Consider the following 21,377-nt stretch of genomic DNA (forward strand, 5'->3'; position numbering starts at 1 on the left):
TGTTGGTGGCATGGAGGAGGTTGCTCTGTTCAAGATACCTCATTAAGGTATTGGATGGTAGTTTTGTGGGTCACTTCTACTGCCCTTCTTGTTGACAGATGTGACGTATGCTTTTTTCCAACACCTGAGCATGGTTTTTTGTTCAAGGGATCTGTGCTAGATTATAGTCAGAAGAGGGGCTAACTTAGCCACAGATTCACTATAGACTCTGACATGGATTCCATTGGGTCCAGGAGCATTCTTCAATTTCAACAATTTCAGCTGTTTCTCAACAACTCGGGCACTAATACTTATTTCATTCATCTCTTCAGTGGTACGAGGATTAAATTGGGGCAATTTTCATGGGTTTTTGTTTGTACAGGGCATTTAAAAATAGAGTTACACATTTCAGCTTTCACTTTGCCACCCTCATTTCAGTTCCTATCTCATTTGCTTTGAACTGGACACTAATTTTGGTGCCACTAACTGGCTTTACATATGACCAGAATTTCTTCGGGTTTTTGGAAATATCATTTTACAGTACCCTGCTGTGGTAGTCATTGAAGGCATCATGTGTTACACTGTTGACAGCCAAACATGTTTCATTCAGTATATCTCCATCTACAGCCCTACTATACATATTATGCTGTAATCTCAATTTCTTTACAGTGACTGTATATTACGGAGCTACCCTCCCATTATGGACTATTCTTCTGGGTACATATTTATCCAGAGTGGTCAGCTATTCTTTTAAACCTGAGCCATAGTTCCTCTACATTCTCCTGCCCTGTGCTGAAAGTTTCAAGTTCCTCGTTGAGATATATGCTACTGATTTTTGTCTAGTTTACTGTACATACACACATTTCTGCTTAGTTTAATTGTACTTTGTACTTGGGGTAATAATTGTTGCCACAATTGCAGCATCGTTACTGATACCAGTTTGTGTGGACATCCTCAAAAAGGTCAGGTCTGTTTGTTGCCATTAGATCCAATATACAGTAAAACTTCATCATAATGGAATCGCCTGGGACTAAAATAATTTTCCAAATTGGACAAGTTTCTGGATTTAAAAACTCACTGGGGTACATAAAATTTGTCAGGTATCATACACAAAAGTACAGGAAATTTTTTCAATTATGCATATACTGTATTTACATACCTTCACTTCAGCACAGTAGATGTTCATTTACTGTATATTGTGCAGTAGAACATTAGACTATTACACTAATTGAACTAATTGATAAGTAACATGGAATTTCTGTACTTTTACTTGAACTTTAAATTCCTTTATTATTGTACATACATATTATTCCCATATTTATTTGCCTTACATTTCACTTTTTTTTTTTGCCACATATCAAGGATGGAAACTTGTTTTAATTTCCTGTTCAAAATTGTTTTTCTGGGCAATTTTTTGCATCATACAATAGTTCCAACAAGTAGGGAGAATTTGTGTGTGTTGCAAATTGTATTACATTGTTTATGCATGCAATGGCTTCTTCAGGCGTATTAATGTTTCTAGGGACATAACTTTGCTCTTCTTCTTCTTCTTCTTCCTTTGTGTCTTCATCATCATGATCATCATCTTCCTCCTCTGTGTTGCGGATTGAATCTGTTGGTGAGGTGAAAGTGGAGTGACTTGACAGAATATCATCACTTCAAATGTAATCATCTGCACTACATGAAATGTTTTGCATTTTCATTAATTCAGCAGTTGCTACTGCATTTTCTTGAACTTCAATGGCCACAGAAGGGTCTTGTTCTTGATCCCCAAACCCCTCTTCGTTGAAGCACTTTGTGACAGTTTCGGGTTTTATTTCCTTTACTGCCAAGCCAATCCAATTTACTGCATCCAGGACAGAAACAGTGCGCAAGATCTAATGCAATTTTGGCTTTTTCAACACTAAGATGAAGTAATCAACTATGACACTTGACTATGAAAATAACCCCCTGGTTTATGGGTTGTGTGAGGATGGTTGAATCTGTAGGGAACCAAGTCAGTTTCACGTTTGATAATGTTACTTTCTGGTGGCAGGTTGCATTGTCCCAAAAAAAGAGAACTTGATGATTTCCTTTCTTCGTTTTGGCATTGAAAGAGCCCAGCCATTCTTTCATAAGACCACTCACCATCCATGCCTTATTATTGCTTCGCCATGTGCCTAGGAGCTTACTGACATCCGTGTTTTTGAAACAACATGGTTTACCCACCTTTCCAATCACCAATGGCTTCTCCATTTCGCTTACAATGTTTCCACACAGCAGTGCAGTGAGTCTTTCCTTGGATATTTTTCCGCTGGTGCATTTTTCACCTCAAATTTCTAGTTTTGAAGGCAGCACATGATAAAACAGTCCCATTTCATCAGCACTGAACACATCTTTTGGATCATAATCCACAATCCACAATTAAGTTGAACAGCATTGTCTTCCATTCTGTTGCTACACTCTCCTGCACATCCTTAGCTTCCCCACACACTTTGTTCCTAGCAATGTTGTACCTAGCTTTTAAACTGTCCAGCCATCCTGTGGATACCTTAAACCCCATAATTCCAAGCTCTTTAGTGACTTTCAGAGCCTGACTCTGCGACATAGGTCCAGATAAAAGTAAATTTTTTGCCCGTGCACTTGCGAACCATTCCCACACTATTTCGTTAATTTCTTCGTTTCCGGTCTTCTTTGCCTTTCTTTTCATCCATTCATCCTGAATCTTATCCTTGTTTCTGAAAGTCTGATAAATTTGTGTGTTCCCACATTTGAAATGGAACATAATTTTGCACACACAGTTGCCTTGATTACATTAACCTTTTTGTTATGTGGTAACGACACATACCATTTGTTCAACATCCTGTTACTGTATCTTGTAAAGTCTACTATTCAACCGAAGCTGGCAGAAAATAATGATGTTGCCAGGTGAAACCATTGTTTAACAGAACAATACCCACCTCTTTCACTGTGCACATTGCAGCAGTGTGTTGGTAGATGTGCAACAATGTTCCTGTATGCACCGGCGTCCATTAATAATGAGGAAAATGAGAAGGCTGACAAACAGAGTGCTGACCAATGAACCATTTCCTTTGATGTACTGTACTGATACTGAGCGTAACTTATTCATTGTGGAACAGAGCAGCGTAGTTTTAGGTCCACACCAGCAGCACTGTGCTGTGCTGAAACTATTTTCTTGGTTTTGTGCTGCTTAACAGAGGTGTTAAAAGTAACATCCTTGTAGAGTCTTGAATAACTAATGAACTGTAATACAGCAGTACTGTATAGGCTCTTTTCTTCATTATACAATGAATTATCAAGTATTTTTGAAGATTTGCTTTCTGTTTCCATGTTAAGCATGTTCCACTTTATACAAGAAATCAGCACATAAAAGTGCACTGAATGTGTTGAGACTGAAATACTTGTACTACGGTTTGGGCAGATATCGGAATTATATACGTGGCAATTTGAGAAAGTTTTACTGTATTTCAATCCTAAGCAGGGTTCCTATCTATCTGTTCTAGGTATTTTCCAGAGAAGGCATTTAGTGATGTTTCACAGGATGTCTTATCATGCCCACCATTTGTCATCCAACAATTGATTAGGTAAATGAGTTTTGTTAAAGTACGATTGAGGGACTTAAGTAAAAGTGAACTGAGATTGTGTCTAAAGCTTTTGCTTACATTAGGGGAGAAGTCTGGTGGGTATTATAAGGATTATCATTTTATGTCCATCCCTGATACTGAGTCTTGGCCAATCAATCTCACAAGAAGCTCCAGTTTCTATCTCAGTGGATTTGAGCTTCATGTATATTGCGGTGGGTACACCACCTCCACTTCCCATTTATCTATCCTTTCAGTATACCGTCAAACGGGGTGATTTAAGACACCGGGGCGAATTTGAACAGAATGGCTTATTTTCTCTTTGCCACTGCATAGAAACAGAGAGTTACTTATTTTAAAGCCCTTGCGCCAGTTATTTCAAGTGCAAGATTTCATTTATCGCTTTCCCCAACTTTTATTTTGTGTCAGTTGTTTCCCTAGGTGAATAACCGACAAACAGTCTCAGTGTTATAAATCCATGTATTATCATATAGTGGAAACTTTCTATTGTTGCGTCGAGTGGGAAGTTATTGTAACTGTAATTGTTGATGTGCTATGTAGCTAACAGCATTGAGACAATTTCTGTAAAAGTTTGTCAAGTTTATCGTGCAAGGTTATAAAATAACAACGGTTTTTGTAAAGCTGTGTACTGTATGGAGTGATTTCGGACAATGCCGAGAACTTGTAAGAGCAGGAGAGGTGCTACAGTATGGTGTAATTATGACCTGTAACTTTTAGATAAAGCTGTTTGCGATATTCAGAGTGGGAAATTGCATGTGATTTGTATGGTATACCTAAATCAACCCTACAAAATGAAGTGCAGGAAGCACATCCAAAAAAATGGGAGGACAGCCAGTGCTAAATAAAGAAGAAGAAGAAGAAGAAGAAGAAGAAGAAATGTTGAAGCAAAGTATCTTGAGGATTGCACATTGGGGATTTCCCTTCACTAAATTGGGTATTAGATATTTAGTTAAATGCTACCTTGATAAATCTGGCCAAAAAGAGAATAAATTTCATAATAATTTGCTAGGAGAAGAATGGGTGCATTTATTTCTCAAACGACAATCAGAGCATCTTTCCGTTTGCCTAAGCAAAAATGTTAAATGAGCTCGTGCAGAAGTGAACAAAGAGACTGTTAAGATGTTTTTCTCCAATATCAAGGCAAAGCTAGAAAATCTCCCACCTAGCAACATCATCAACTATGACGAAACCATCATTCTGTATCACTTATTTGTAACAAAGGGCTACCTTAAAATGTGTAAAATGTCACCAAAATCAAATAAAAAGCATGTAGAATTTAAAAAAAAGGGCAGTAACTGTCTAAATTCACCCTCTATATACTGTAACTTCGGACAGAGATTTAGTACTTCGGACATAGATTTAAAAAACACACGTGTCCAAAATCACCCCAGTCCATCGGGTGACTTCGGACACTTTATTTAACTACCTCAGATAAATATACCTAGACATACACTTTCTGGTTCTGGGATATTTTATTCGTTACACATATACCCTACCACTTCCATAACAATCAATTTAATCTAACAATATATACAAAAGTTACAATCAGAATAATGACAAAACCATCGGAAATCACCCTGTTTGATGGTACACTTAAGTTTTCCGCAAAAATCTCACTGGTATCAATTTCATGTTTCAACCAGCTTTCTGTGGCTAGTATTATGTGAGCTTCATTGCTTTTCAGGAGCACTTCAAACTGTGATGCTCTGTTGTGAACGATTTGGGAGTTAACCACTACGATTTTAATAGTCTGACTGGTGGGAGGCATTTCATTTTATCTTACACTGCTACTTATGGGTTTCCTACAGCTATCATTTTATCTGAATTGGATGGAGAGTCACCTAATCTAAAAATCCTTTGTGTGCACCCCACACACCATCTGTAGCAGCCTCTGATGTGTAGTGCACACATGGTCCATTTATGAGGACCCTACAGTTCTCAACCCTGTTGTGCAAATCCAGGAAGCCACAGCCACAGCCATGATCAGTTCTTGGGACAATGCTGCAAATTGTGAGCTTTTTTGAAATTCTGTGCACAAGGCTGATATTCTCAACCTTCTCTTCCAGCCACTGGAATGACCCAAATATGACCTCGAAGCCCAGAAGACAGGCACCATTTGTTCCAATGTGCACTAAAAACTGCAACTGGTTTCCTCAGTGGCTGCTGGAATAGCCTTTTCAAAATGTTGAATGAGGACCCTAGGCATACACACTGAGTGCACCCGGTGTCTTTTCCTATCCCTTGCTGCCATTTCAATGAATGCCATACATTTGAACTGCCTGTGATAAATAGACCCCCTACCCTTTTGTTTGCCTCATCTTGATACTGTACAAGACATATTTCCCCAAAAGAAGGTGAAGTGAGTACCACTGGCTCAATTTCGGTGAAAGACCGCACCTCAGACTTGTTGGCTAGGGGGATCAGCGTGACACCCTGTGTCCTCCCTGGTACCTGTGCATCCTGTACAGGATGCCTAGATCTATAATTGACATGCCAGTCACAGTCAAGTGGATGGGTTGTGACAGATGTTGTACATTCTGCAGAGGTGACAGGATCCAGAGGAGAGGATAGTACTTGAGGTACCTCTGGTACAGGTATCACAGGTACACCTTGGGCACTTTTCCAACACACCAATTCACGGCAGCCGCCATTTGTTTGACAGTAATCAATGTGATTTCCAGCTGCTTATCAATGACAATCAACTCATCCCGTGTTTGAAAACAGCATTCACAGCAGGGCTTCATTTCGGCTGGCAACGTATTGCAAGGCAGTGAGCAACTAACTTTAAATTAAGCCTGTTGATTATCTTTTAGTCTGCTGATCTAAAAAGTTGCTAATTCTCTTTAAGGATTGAAGCAAATACACAAAACAAGATTTCTATTAACCCAACAACAAAACATGGTAAAAACTACTAGTATCCTAAAACTTTTTAGCTTAATTATGATTGTTAGCAAACTCAAAAACAGTTAGTTCACAATAAATGCAGATAATATAGAGGGCTAATCTTTTTTAAGAGAGTAGAGGGATATTCCTTTTAAGAGAGAACTAGATGTAACACGATATGTTAGTGAGAGTATCTGCTACAGTAACTAAACCGAAAACATTTACTACAAATTGCTGATAGATTATGCAAAGGACAATGGTAGCTCACAAATATTGTCAAAAATGCACATCTATTTGCATGGATTTAAGGGGTGATGTATTCTTTGGCAGAACTGTGAATCACAGATGCTAATTTGCTATGTAATAAGTTATGTATCCAAACGCTCATAGTGGTAACTTACGAAAATATAGTTTTGTTAGTATCCAAAATTTCTCAAAAATAACTCTATTTCTCAGATAACTGTACCACAAAAAATTTAATTCTGAATGATAATATGTCTATTGTTCTACTTTAAAAGAGCACAATTAAATTTAAACTTATAATTGTCGATAACAATATGAGTTTTGCATGGCACTCGGAAGGTACAAAATTTCACAATATATCACAATACAAATGGGCTTTGATACAGTCAGTGGAAGATTATGCAGAAGTGATGTGATGATAAAATATGTGAATTTTGAACTTCAAATTGATCTCACACGAAGGAAAATTGTGAAGTCAGCTTATACACAAATAAACATACTAGCTGCACGGATTTTTCACTTAGCTGTTTCTGTGCACACTTGTATACTGTTGTGCCGAACACTTCAGCACCAGTTTATCTCGGTCAATATCGCTAAAATGTGCAGCACCAGCAAAGCATGTCCTCTGCCTGTTGCAGCTAACAGTGCAATGAAGAGAATTAATTCAACATATATGATATGAATATAGACAATGCATCTGCTTGGTGTTTGATCTTTCCTTTATTACTTGTTTCAAAGAAAACAAATTGGCATTGCAAGTCCTACCAGCTGTGAAGCCTGATTGTTCTTCTTCCTGTTTGTATTCTGACTGCACTAGATATTTGAGAATTCTTCCATACAAATGAGTCACCATACTTGTCAATGAAATGTCTCTCTATTTTGCACTGTACATTTCCTTTCATATTGTGTAAATGACTGATACTCAAGCAGCTTTCACCTGATTGTATATAAGAGCATTGCTTAAAAACTAATCAATTCACCAGGACAAGGGTTCATATAGTTTCCCTGTTCCACACTTGACAAGTTCTACTGGGATTCTTTCTGGACCTGCAGGGCACCCATTTTTTAATTTATGTACAGTTCTGACAAGTGTGGGAACATCAATGTTTCTCTCTTCAATTAATATTTCTGTTTTGGAAATAATTATTTATATGTTCAGTAATTGCTGGTAATGGTCTACCAATTGTTTCGTTGATACTAAGTGTATACTGGTATGATTCTTCCCATTTGATTTAAATACTTTATTAAATTTCCTTACTTTTGAACATCTTGCTTTTCCTAAATGTTACTGGGTGCACACCTATCCCACATTTGTTCTTTAGCAGCTAAAATTGCAGCCTATGTCATTGTATTCAATTCCGTATAATTTCCTATATTGAGAAAAGTACCTTTCAAGTACGACAACTAACTCACATGGAACAAAAAGAAATGTGGCACCACACTGTACTCACCTTTTTCCTACACTCTAATTATATACATAAAACATAAACAGTATTAGATTAATCAGGTACAGTTAAATGCCAGTATGTGCCAATCCTTGGGGGGCTGTAACTACCAACTGTCGGTGGATTTGGAAGGAAACACCAAGAGATGGGTATTTTTCATACTACAATATTCCTTTCTGTACAAACAACATCCAAACATCCAAGGTGAATTTTCACTCTGCAGCAATGTGTTCACAAATTTCTACCCTTCTCAGGCAGATGCATCAGCTTTTCTGGTAATTTCTGTTTTAAGGGGCTTGTGACATTTACATTACTTTAAATACTCTTCTACAATGTAATTTTTCTTGTTCCTTCTTTTTCCCCCGTCTTCCCATTTTACAGTTTCATTTGCTGGCAGCTCTTGAAATGTTCACTAAACCTATTTTGTTGGCTAACATGGCATATGTTCTGCCAAAATTAGTGTTAGCTGACAAAAATATTGCTTCATTAAATACAGCTGGTTAACATATACTTTTTTTCATGTGCACTTGTGAGTCATTTGGCAACTCATTTCTGCTGATGGAATTCTCTAGAATACCTAAGAGGGTTGGTAATTTAGGTTTGACATTCACCCAGAGAACCTTTCTGGTTCCCCCTCATTAAGTTTCCCAGCTATTTGACTTAAACACTGAAGTGCAGCAGTCTTCTGGAAAGTGTGAAACAGATCCTGTCCTGCCCTTCTTAAATGCCTGTACAATATTGTTGCTACCAAATAGGAATTCTTGGTCACTTAATTGGACAGCACCACATACACAGCACAGGAAATCACTTTTTAGGAGCACATCAAAACCTGGATTTTCCCATTGTAGTGCCTCTACTGTGAAAACAAATATTTCTGTATCAATCTCCAAATTAATCTCCTGTGAGCCTTCAGGACACATTATTCTGAATCCTCAACCATTCAGACGATAAGTAACTTGCCACAAGGTGTGAATGTCACTAGGCAGAGGGAGGGTAGGGGGTGGGGGTGGGGGGAGCCTGGCATTGGTGGTGGTGGCTTCTCACCTGATGAATGAGCTCTAGAGTGGTGGCTCCTCTGTTTCTCCAGCCATTTCCTGAATTTCTTCCTCTACTGGCACCTTCACTATTTCCTCTGTGGTCACATCAAGCTCTTGGCAAATTCTATTCTTATAGCACCCAAATCTGGGGCATACTTGTAGCATACGCTCTACAATGTGTACAGTGTGATGCACCAGTCCTGTTGTCACAGTTGTAGTTTTCTTCTTCCCTCTTTAGAGTGAGTCACACTGTTTCTTGCAAAGTACCAGGAGATGCAAACTTTATCTCCGCTCATATTCTAGAATCAGTTCCTTAGAGCCATGGCCTAACTAAGCAGAATAGCATTATATTCGTGGCATCCTGTGAAAATATATATGCAGGAAGAAGTAGCTTGGATTTTATCAGAAAATGACTCAGTATCATAAACATATTTTTCTCTCAAATTAGATAATTTATCCCCACAGAAGATAACATTTTTTGTTTGCAAAACATGTATCATCTGCAGACAGTTCAATTTGAGTAATATTCAATTGTAGCTCACAGGACTATGCTCACACATGACCCAACATATCTAATATGCTATAGGAATATAACAAAATTTTCATTTTGTATCTCCACAAGAAAACAGTAGAAAATTTCTGAAAGAACCACCTTGATGATGTCGCCAAACACGGATGCGATCATCATGATGCTGTAAACAGAACCTGGATTCATCCGAAAAAATGACGTTTTGCCATTCGTGCACCCAGGTTCGTCGTTTAGTACACCATCGTAAGCGCTCCTGTCTGTGATGCAGCATCAAGGGTAATGACAGCCATGGTCTCTGCAAATGCCATCAAACTGTTTGTGCAGAAGATTGTTGTCTTCCAAACATCCCCATCTGTTGACTCAGGGGTCGAGACGTGGCTGCATGATCCCTTACAGCCATGCGGATAAGATGCCTGTCATCCCAACTGCTAGTGATACGAGGCCGTTGGGATCCAGCACAGCATTCTGTATTACCCTCCTGAACCCACCGATTCCATATTCTGCTAACAGTCATTGGATCTACCAATGCAAGCAGCAATGTAGCAATACGATAAACCGCAATCATGATAGGCTACAATCCTACCTTTATCAAAGTCGGAAACATGATGGCACACATTTCTCCTCCTTACACGAGGCATCACAACAATGTTTCACCAGGCAACACCGGTCAACTGCTATTTGTGTATGAGAAACTGTTTGGAAACTTTCCTCATGTCAGCACATTGTAGATGTCGCCACTGGTGCCAACCTTGTGTGAATGCTCTGAAAAGCTAATCATTTGCATATCACAGCATCTTCTCCCTGTCAGTTAAATTTCATGTCTGTAGCATGTCATCTTTGTGGTGTAGCAATTTTAATGGTCAGTAGTGTGAATAGCATAGTGGCACATTTCAATTAAATTGGGCAATAAATAAATAATGATGAACAAATATTGTCAGGCAAATACTACTTCAGTGGAAGTGTAGAGAGCTAGGCTTTATCTCATGACTCTTAGTTGTAAATGAAGTTATATTTCAAAATTTATATTTGTAGGTCATCTTGCTCTGTTTCTGTCTGCTGGATCGTCAATCATCACAGTGGCCTAGAATAATAATGAGGACAGTGTTGTGGCGGCAGCAACAGCAGAGCACAGCCTGCTGGTAGTGTGAGGGCAACATGTGGTGGAGTGGGAATCAATCCCACGACCCCCCACTATGATGAACAGCCAGTTGTCAAAGTGCTCAGATACCCACGTCCACAAGACATGTACACCTGATGCACCCATGAAAGCAGTGGTGTACCCATGAAATCTTAACAGATAGCAACTTGTTTGCCTTGCCAGGCAGCACCCAGCTGTCTGCTGACACACATGGCATAGTCAAAGAACACACGAAAGCATAGTGCACCAGGGCTGTCAGCCATCTACTGTGCTATAAGGAAGCAGGGCATTCAGGTGAGAGATTACATATCAGATCAAATTTCTGCCCACCAATGTACAGGGTGGCCTATGTAGGCAGTGGGCACATTAGGTTAAGATGAGGGTTTAGAGGTCATAAGAATACATACTTAACAAGTAAGTAATTTCTTCAGAGAGGGGTATATGGGTCCTAGAACTGCTGCTCACACCAGCCAAGAACAATAGTGCTTCAGTGCCACCATTTCCAGCAGTCAGCTAGAAGTACGTAACAATCTGACATTGATCAGACAGAGATCAAAACCAGTCACCATTTTTTTTAAATAAAATAGTTTATGCAGTCTACATTGTTTTTATTATATTTTTAAAATAAATGGTAGCTTATATTCCTTAGTTAGCTGCGAAGATAGACCAAAGCCAGATATTAAATATTGTGTATTGTGGGACTATTTATTGTTTTCTCGTCAGTGGGATTAAATTCTACATCTACAGGGTCAACACAAAGTCTTGCCTGCCCTGATTATAACAATTTATTACAAAATAACCATTTGACATAATAATTTACATTTGCTACCATTACATAGGTTAGTGTTACTAGTTTTTTTAAGACCACTTACGCTAGTAAACCTTAACATATGCTCCCTCAGTAGCTTGGAGAATGTTAAGGCAGTATTCCAGTTCCTGCCAGGTGTTTTGTAACATGTGTTCTGTCACAGTACCCACAGCAGTTTGTATCCTAGCTTTCAGTTCATCATCAGCAGCAACTGGTGTGACGAAGGCTCTGTCCTTGGTATAGCCCCAGAAAAAACAAAACGAAGGGGCGTAATGTCTGGAGAGGGGAGTAATGTCCGGATCAGTAGTTTGGAAGGAACTATCCAACACCCTGGCCACCCCATTCTCCAGGCATTATGCCCCTTGACCTTTTTTATTTCTGGGGCTATATCAAGGACAGAGTCTGTGGCACACCAGTTCCTGACGTTGACAAACTGAAGGCTAGGATACAAACTACTGTGGGTACTGTGACCAGAACACACAGTACAAAACACCTGGCAAGATCTGGAATACCGGCTCGACATTCTCCAAGCTACCAAGGGAGCACACATTGAAGTTTATTAACATAAGTTGTCTTTAAAAAAAAAAAAAAAAAAAAAAAAAAAAAAAAAAAAAAAAAAAAAAAAAAAAAAAAACTAGTAACACTAACCTATGTAACGGCATCAAATCTAAATTATTATGTCAAATGGTTACTGTGTTATAAATTTTTATAATCAGGGCAAGATTTTGTGCTCACCCTGTATACCCATACTCTGCAAACGTCTGCTGAGTACTTCCATTGCACTGCATATTAGAGTTCCTTGCCATTCCATTTGTGTATGGAGTACTGCTGGAACAATGAATGAGGAAATGCTTCCTCCTGAATGGTATTTAGTCTTATCTTGCCCTTGTAGTCCCCACAGGAGTGACACAGAGGTGACAGCAGTGTATTCCTAGATCCTCATTTAACACTGGTTCTTGTACTTCATAAGCAGGATTTCATGGCTAGCTGCTATCTAGGTTCAAGCATCTGCCATTTCAAAGTTATCTACATTTCCATAATACTCTTTCTTCTGTCAAATAAACATGTCTTTGTATAGTTCAATATCCCCTGCTAATCCTATTTGGTTCGTATCCCACACACTTGAGCAATTTCTAAGATAGGAAGAGCATGTTAAAATCAATTTCATTTTTAGTCTGGTTGCACTTCCCGAGTATTCTGCCAATGAACTGAAGTCTGCTACTTGAATTATCTTTGATTGAGACTATATTATCATTCCATTCCACTTCATATATTTTTACACCCAGGTATTTATACTAGTTAACTGATGTCAATTGGAATCTATTCACATTGTACTCATAGGATACTGTAATTTTATTATGAAATAGTGCAGCAGACATGCACGTAAAGAGAATATTGCTGGACAAAGGGCAAAAAGAGTCTATGTATAGTAGGCATTAGACAATCTTACTGAGACATGTTATTTTTTTCCAGCCCTTGACGTCTAGGGAGCCCTACACAACAGGCATGTTGAATGGCGACAGTATTTGTCTGCCAGATCAACCTGCTTTTTGGTGCAGTCTGCATGTCAGGGACAAGAAATGGTTTCCTGGGCCTCGAGATGTAGGCTGCCCTGCATTTTAGGTGTGTTGTGTTGGATAGTACGAGCCTGCTTTATTGACCTGCTTTGCATAGCAGCCTGTATGTCAAGGGCAAACCCCCTGGTGTGTAGCCTGCCCTGCATGGTAGGCGTATTGTGGGAGTGGTATCGGCCTGCTTATTGAGCTGTATTGCAGGGATACATGTGTCGGTTATAGAGGAGGAGATGGGTAAGTTGAGGGGGAGGAGGATATAGACAGAGAGGGGGAGAGGATGATGGACAGACACATGAGGCAGGTGTAAGGTGTAGAGTGGTAGTGTAGTGGGCAGGTGGTAAAGGAAGGAGGGAAGACAGGCAGGGCAAAAGAGAGGGGCAGGAGTATATGATCAGGGGAAGGGAGGAGGAAGATACGGACAGAGTGAAGAAATGGACAAAGAAAATGGACAGAGAGACGACAAAGAGACAGAGAGTGGAGACGAGGATATACAGATAGAAGTGGGAGGAAGAGATAAACAGAGAGAGGGAGGAAGAGGTAGGCAGAGAGAGTGGGAGGAGGAGCCACTCAATGTACGTTGAATGCAAATGTAGGTGAAGACATGTGGAAGAGGCTGTTAAATATATAAAGGCGATATAAATTGCATAATGTGTTTTCCCAGTATAATTATGTATTATTATCTTGTCTAATGTTTGCAGAAGGCATTGGTTTGATGATTTCATGCAAATGTTGCTGTAAAAATGAGAAGAAAGTGTGTTGGTTCTTTTATTTTCAGCATAATTTATATTTTAAAATTTGATGAGAAAGTGCCTATTCTGGCATCGGTTTTAACAGCTGTTTTATGCTTTATTCCCTGGACAGAATGTTGCTGCAAATCATCGAGCAAATGATGTAATAGTAAAAGAGGGTGCACCTCAAATTTTGACAGCCCGCTTCATGTATGGACCATTGGACATGATCACCTTAGCAGGTAAATATGATGATAATAAGTGGAGCCAGAGAAAACACATTTCTGTCAGTGGTTGCATAAGATAGATAGGATTTTGTACTAGTATGACAGAAACTACCAAAGGAGGGATTTCTATGTAGAAATTTCAATTCAGTGAAGCTGTCTTATGTCAAACTAATGCTAGAACACACACGATGCAATCACAGTCACTACAATGTTCTATATTCATAGATCCCATTGCACTTCGGATATGTGCAACAAGACAAGGTATACATGAAGAAAATTACAGAGAGCATGATGCAAATAGTGACTCCAATTTAAATTTCTGCAATATGGCTATTTTGCAGCCCTATCAAACCCTAAGCTGTTTTGTACAATATAAATCATTGGTACATTTTGCACCTTCAGCTACTGAAACAAATAGCCCCTTAGTTCATAACATTTTTAAACACACATCCACACATTAGTGTAAATACTGTAGTAAATAATCTTTCAGACCATGTTGCTCAACTACATGTGAACATCAGAGGCATCAGAACATTATGCTTGAGCCGGCCGCGGTGGTCTCGCGGTTAAGGCGCTCAGTCCGGAACCGCGTGACTGCTACGGTCGCAGGTTCGAATCCTGCCTCGGGCATGGATGTGTGTGATGTCCTTAGGTTAGTTAGGTTTAAGTAGTTCTAAGTTCTAGGGGACTGATGACCACAGATGTTAAGTCCCATAGTGCTCAGAGCCATTTGAGCCATTATGCTTGACACCAATTACAAGAAATAGTAAAGCATAATGGTAAGAAGTGGAAGGAAATTGAGAAATTAAAGAATTATTTGCAAAATTCAAGCAGTAAACAGGCACACAGTAAAAAAAAACTATTTTGGCACCTCGTCAGGCTACTTTGAAAACAATTCTCCTATTTCAATAAACTAACTAATCCTGAATTTCAAAATGGCATTACTATATCATGCTAAAATATGAAAAAATTACATTTGAAGTAAAAGAAAAGATTACAGACCATTATCACATTAAAAGTTGGTGCTATTAAGTTCTTAGCAAAGGTATCAGAACATGGCAACAACTGTTTGGAACAAAAACTAAATTGAGGAAATGAGACAATTGGTTGATCACAGAAGCTCACAAATGTCAGATATTTTCTATAGTGTTCTATCAGTAGCACATAATTTACATTTAAGATGATCTTTGAAGGAAGGCCTACCATTTCCAAGAAAAACATTCCCAAAAAATTGTAATAAATTCCAGCTACATACTAGATCTCTATAAAGGAAGCTTGTAATGTTGTCAACTGTCCTTTGAAAAAACATTCTAGCTTTTATGATGTAATCAGTAGTAAAATAAACAAAAATTGTTTGCACAAGCTTTGTAATACAGTAATTCAGTTTTGTAATTAAACTCTTCAGAGTAATAGTTTGCCAGGCAACTTTAATATGCTGAAGATAGAGCAATAGCATACAACTCTAAGGGGCAGTCAGATGAAAATTAGATAGACCATATAACGAGAATTGTTCAGATGTTGATAACACAGGTTTGCGTAGAGGATACTTCTGTATTTGAAAAAGGAAGGAACAGTGTGAGCATACCAGTGGGAGGAATGTCAGGAAATGAAATTCATGCCCATATGTGTGCTGTGTGTGGCATACACAGTAGGTAATGTGTCTGCATGGAATAAACGACTTCAAGAAGGTCGGTGTTATTGAAAGACAGCAGTCGACCAGGACAGGCTCGTGATGTCATTACCCCTTCTACTGTTGCCATGGTGGATACTGCCATCAGAAATGACCGACAGCAGACAGTGAAGACATTTGGCTCGTCTGGGGATCAGTCATTGTATGGCACACACCATTGCGACATACCATCTGAAGTTCTGGAAAACTGAACGCAATGGGTTTCCCACACCCAGCTGGAGCAGCAGAAGCTGCACCAATTCCTTATTGTCACAGGAAATGAAACATAGTGTTATCATTTTGAGCTGAAGAATAAGTGTCAGATCCAACAATGGAAGCACATGGATTCACCTCCACCAAAAAGATCCAAATCAGTGCAGCTAGCTTTGGTAAAGTCATGATGACCATGTTCTTTGACTGCAAGGGCCTGTTTCTCATTGAATTTCTAGAACACAGTGCTACAGTTGATGCACAGCAGTCTGTAGACGCTTTGCAAGAATTGAAGTGCTATCAAATCCAAATGCTCAGGAAAGTTGATGGACAGCATAATTCTGTTGCAGTATAACGCCCATCTACATGTTGCCAAGGTTGTTTTAACAACACTGCAGAAGGTTTGCTGGGAAATACTTTACACATCTTCCTTATGGACCTGACTGCTCTCCCCATGTGATTTCCACATTTTTGAAGCCCTGAAGAAAGACATTCATGGCTGTTGATTTGCTTCAGATGAAGAGGTGACACGCTTGGGTTCAGTCATGTTCAGTAGATTACGGCAGACATTTTTTTCTTTAAGGCATTGACTGTGTTGTCTCACATTGCAATAAATGTATAAACAGCTGTGGCATTTACTTTTGAAATACTAAACAGTTAATTCACTTTTTTCTATCTTGTTTTCATTTTACTGCCCTTTATGCAAGTGCATCTCATTGTTCTCAGAATTTTCCAGACAAAACAAAAATATCTACTGAAGGACTAGGATACCTCAGCACTCCTGTGAGTGAGGATGGGGTGAGGAAAGAAAGGAGTTAATACGTTAGCATGGAGAAATTTCAACCAAACTTTCGACACATGTGGTTCACTATCTGGGGGGGGGGGGGGGGGGGGGGGGGAGGACATGCTCTGAGGGAAAGACACCACTAATATTATCAGAAAGGGTGTTGTACCTGAGAAGTGAGTAATATGTAAAAATAATTGTTAATGTTGAATCCACAGTGATAGGGGTTGCTAGACTGATTGGTGACAGTTGTGATGATAACTAACCTTTGGGGATAAGTGAGGTGTATGTAACCGGAGAACCCTTCATAATCATCTATTTCTGTTTGTAAAAGAGGAATCGTTGTAACAGGATTTGTCCGAAAACTAGCAATGTTTTGATTCTTTCTTTAGTGTGCTTGTTGATGATGCAATGCTTCTGCTATTGTGTCAGTTCTTATCTTCACCCCTAAATTATTTACATTCTGTCAGAGCTATACAGAAAGTGTAATATTTCAGGGCAAGGAAAAAATTTGTTGGTCTGAAATAGAATCACTGTGATGATTAGATTAAAAATGCACTTATTTTTCTTAAAACATCGCCCCCTTGTTGATCATTTTCTTTTTTTGCTTTTACTTCAATTTACTTTATTTTCTGTTGAATATATTCCATCCTTGACTGGTATCCTGGAGCATTTTCAAAATAACACTCTGTAGCCGTATTACCATTTCATTGGGCTTGGAACATTTTTCAACTACAATGTTTTTTAGCAGTTGGAATAGATAGATCTCTTGATGTGAATCAAGTATACAGGGGATACTCATTAAATTTTAATTATCTCCTAAAAAATTCAAGTTACAAAATTTTGTAGGTATCGGTCAGCAGTCCAATTACACACTGACATCCCCATGCGACTAGAGCAGCCAAAAAAAAATGGCACAATCCATTGAGGAAGTGGATATGGGCTGTACTATTATTGCATCCTCTAGCTGCATTTACAGTACCGTGGCATGACCATCTCAGTGTGTACGAGGACTGCAGAAAGTACCAGCGAACAAACAAATAATTATATAAGTTTATTTTTTGTGGTGATAATTAAAACTGACTACCCATAGAATGTGCAGCAGTTTGTTCTTCAAAGATCTCAGTCCTCTGATTGACATTGACACTGTCCTGAGGAATAATCATTTCCTTAAAGAGGCAATTCACAATTTTTTTTCATCTGTTTCAGCCAGAAGATTTGCATTGTACTCATCAGTTATTGTTTTGCCTTTTGAGAACTGGCCATTTAAAAGAATCCAACAAAAATTAATTTTTTATATTACATATATCATATTTTCTTCCCTCTTCGTAATGGTTTCATCTAGCACAGAGACAGTAGAAAATACATATTTCATGTACAAAAGTCCACTATCATATTTATTTCATTTTAAGTATATGGAGTGAAAGCTTAATCTTCAGAGTTTACGTATTTCAGTCAAATCTTTCATAATGGCCTGGTGAAGCAATTGCACGCAAGGGAGATAAACAGATGAAAACGATATGAGCCCTGCTCAAAAACAAAAATGGTATTAAGTACCTGAGTATAGTGAGCATTGGCTTCACTGTTTGTCCAACATGAAGTTTGTATATGTTGCTTGAACTGCATTATACACACATCACCACAACAAAGTAGCATGTGAAAATAATGGTACATGATCTGTTCCTTCAAGCAAATTTCATTTAAACTAAGCATAACCAAACGAAACTATTCCCCAGATGAAACTGGTTTTTCATTGACATTTATGCTCAAGAGGTACCAGCACAAGAATTGCTGCAGTATCTGTATCAGATGAAGAAACTTTCTTGTTGTTCGCGTGTGACAAAGCTTCAGTGATTTACAGACGTTTATTTTGGCCAGCTTGTCCTTTACCATTGTAAAGTACCTGTACAGGAGTTCTTAAAAACACACACATTTATTTGTAATTTCATTCATATTAATCCATGGCTGAGTCAATAAATAAGTCACAATATGGGTAATGAGATCAGTGCTGAGGGTATCAAGCACGAATTTACTTTTGTATTGTATTGCATTGTATTGTATGTTAACCAGGGGCCTAGAAACAATGGAGAGGCTCCGCCCCCACCACAGCCGCAGTGGTCCACAACCCCACGACATCTACCTCTGTCCATTTTGCCGCTCTGCTGCCCCACACCGAACCCAGGGTTATTGTGCGGTTCAGCACCTAGTGGACCCCCACAGGGAATGTCTCATACCAGACGAGTGTAACCCCTACGTTTGCGTGGTAGATTAATGGTGGTGTACACATACGTGGAGAACTTGTTTGCGCAGCAATCGACGACATAGTGTAGCTGAGGCGGAATAAGGGGAACCAGCCCGCATTCACCGTGCAGATGGAAAACTGCCTAAAAACCATCCACAGACTGGCCGACTCACCGGACCTCGATACAAGTGCGCCAGGTGGATTCGTGCTGGGGACCAGGCGTTCCTTCCCACCCGGAAAGTCGGAATTTCCTTTACTTTTGAAAAAGTTCCCCCCTGTAAATTTAACACTTACCCCACATTCAATAAGACCATAAAACCTGCGTCTAAGAACTGTTATGGCTGCTTTCTCAGCCAACAAGTGATTACTTGAGTCACAGCCTTATCACATTCATTTTGCTGCCTTCCCACCTGGTTTTTAAGGGACCCAATCATTCCATACATTCATAGTGAAATTTTTGCAATAATTTGTCTTGTAGTGTGAGAATGAGAATTCTATCCAGACGAATAGTGCCCACTGCATTTGCTGCAAATGTCCTTTTGTAGTTCCTGCAGAGTGGTACAGTAGAGTGTGGTATTAAGGCTCATTCTGGGGTTGAAATTTCAGCAACTGGAAGACAGCTTTAACTCAGGTTGGCAATCGCGATGCCCTGTAATGATCCATATTAGGAAGTTACCTTTACCACAAAGCAGTAGGTACTGTATGTATATGCTGGCTTTGTTCCATTTCTTCCCTACTCTCAACCTGCAGAGAACTCTATGTCTACAAACTTTGCAAAAATTCAACCATTTGCTATTGACATTGTGCACAATTCTGCACTGGCTGCCGTTCACTAACTATTGACTGCAGAGTAATGTATACTGAATCTCTTCCAGCTGACATGCTGTTTCCTCCTACAAATAGACCAATAGGAAATTTATAACTGTGTGCAATATTTTGACATTTGTGGCTTATCTATTGACCCACCCTCTTAAATCTGTTGTTAATATTTCATATCTATATCATTATTATATCACACTATATAATGCATACATTTTATATTTTTCACATCCCAAAGACTCATCTACTAAGATATATGGAATCTGAACTAAATAATGCAATGGAAAAAAATCTTACTCATTTTATTTCCTTAGTTGTATATTTACTGCTTCAGGTTTACATTCTGTGTTTCAAATTATCATGCCATGAGCCTTTACTTTTCGTTCTTTGTGTAAATGGAATGACTGAGAGTACCAGTCATGTGAGAAACTACTTCTTAGCACCCTCTGTTTGTTTATAACTTTATTTACTTGTTTATAATAATTATTTACACAAGTTTTCCTTTTAAGGTGAAAAGGTGGACATCCATATAATGAAAGATGTGCGTGCTGGAGAGTGGACATTGATAGCTACAGAAGTTACTGACAAGACTGGACGGGTGTCATACACCATTCCTGATGACAAAGCTCTTGGCTATGGAATGTACCCAGTAAAAATGGTTGTTAGGTTTGTTTAATGTTTTCATATTCTGTAATTTTGTGGTTATGGCAATAATAATAGTTGTTAAAGCTTATGGTGATTGTGGTAATCACAGATTTCCTCTACCATATTTATTAATTGAAAATTTTTCACACTTTCCTTTTTTTCCCCCCAGCACTTTTTGACTTGGTAAATGATACTTTGTCCATGTAGATGAGAGTTCAGAGTGTTAACCACAGAATAAGCATCAAATTGGACAGTGCCAATAGCAGCATAAAATAGTTGCAGATAAATTTTGAATATTTAGAATTAGGTGGGCCTTTTCGTGAACTAATTCTAAATCAGGAAAAGTATGAAGTGGAAAAAAATGTGTGACAGATAACAGTGGTGGTAATTCACCCAGGATGCTATGTTCAAAAAGTGATATTGAGTAAGAACAGAATATGAAAGATGCTGAAAAACCTCAAATGTCTCTGAACATGACACATCAAACAATTAATGGTTACAAAACTTGAAGGCCCTGTAAGACACCACCTTCCACAAAATGTGTGACCATGTTGATCCTGCTTACTCCATATTGCTAATTTTTAATTCTTTTTAACAATGTGTTTAAGCTGGAAAACCTTGCTGGGAGCTGCCATCTAATGTAAACTGGTTTGCTATGTCAGTCATTGTTTGAAAATAATTCATTTTCAGAGGTAATTCAATCTCTTTCTGTATATTCACATTCATGTTGAGGTCCACACTGTATCACAGGAATATTGTTATGATCCAACTATGATCAAGAGTATTTAACACAACAAATGCCACAAAAATATAAC

General features: G+C 38.7%; 1 protein-coding gene across 8 annotated transcripts in view; it reads left to right on the forward strand.

The window, feature by feature from the left end:
* Positions 1-21,377, forward strand: part of LOC126355190 (protein retinal degeneration B) — a 533,358-nt gene that overhangs the window by 488,065 nt on the left and 23,916 nt on the right. For all 8 annotated transcript variants that reach the window (XR_007565476.1, XR_007565478.1, XM_050005465.1 and 5 more), the window contains 2 exons: positions 14,100-14,208; positions 20,427-20,583. Coding sequence is in view for 6 of the 8 variants with exons in the window: in XM_050005465.1 (XP_049861422.1) it covers positions 14,100-14,208; positions 20,427-20,583 (266 nt within the window). In the remaining 2 variants the exon portion in view is untranslated. The remainder of the gene's footprint in view (positions 1-14,099; positions 14,209-20,426; positions 20,584-21,377) is intronic.

This window comes from Schistocerca gregaria, chromosome 1, assembly GCF_023897955.1.
Source record: "Schistocerca gregaria isolate iqSchGreg1 chromosome 1, iqSchGreg1.2, whole genome shotgun sequence".
Classification (NCBI taxonomy): Eukaryota; Metazoa; Arthropoda; class Insecta; order Orthoptera; family Acrididae; genus Schistocerca; species Schistocerca gregaria.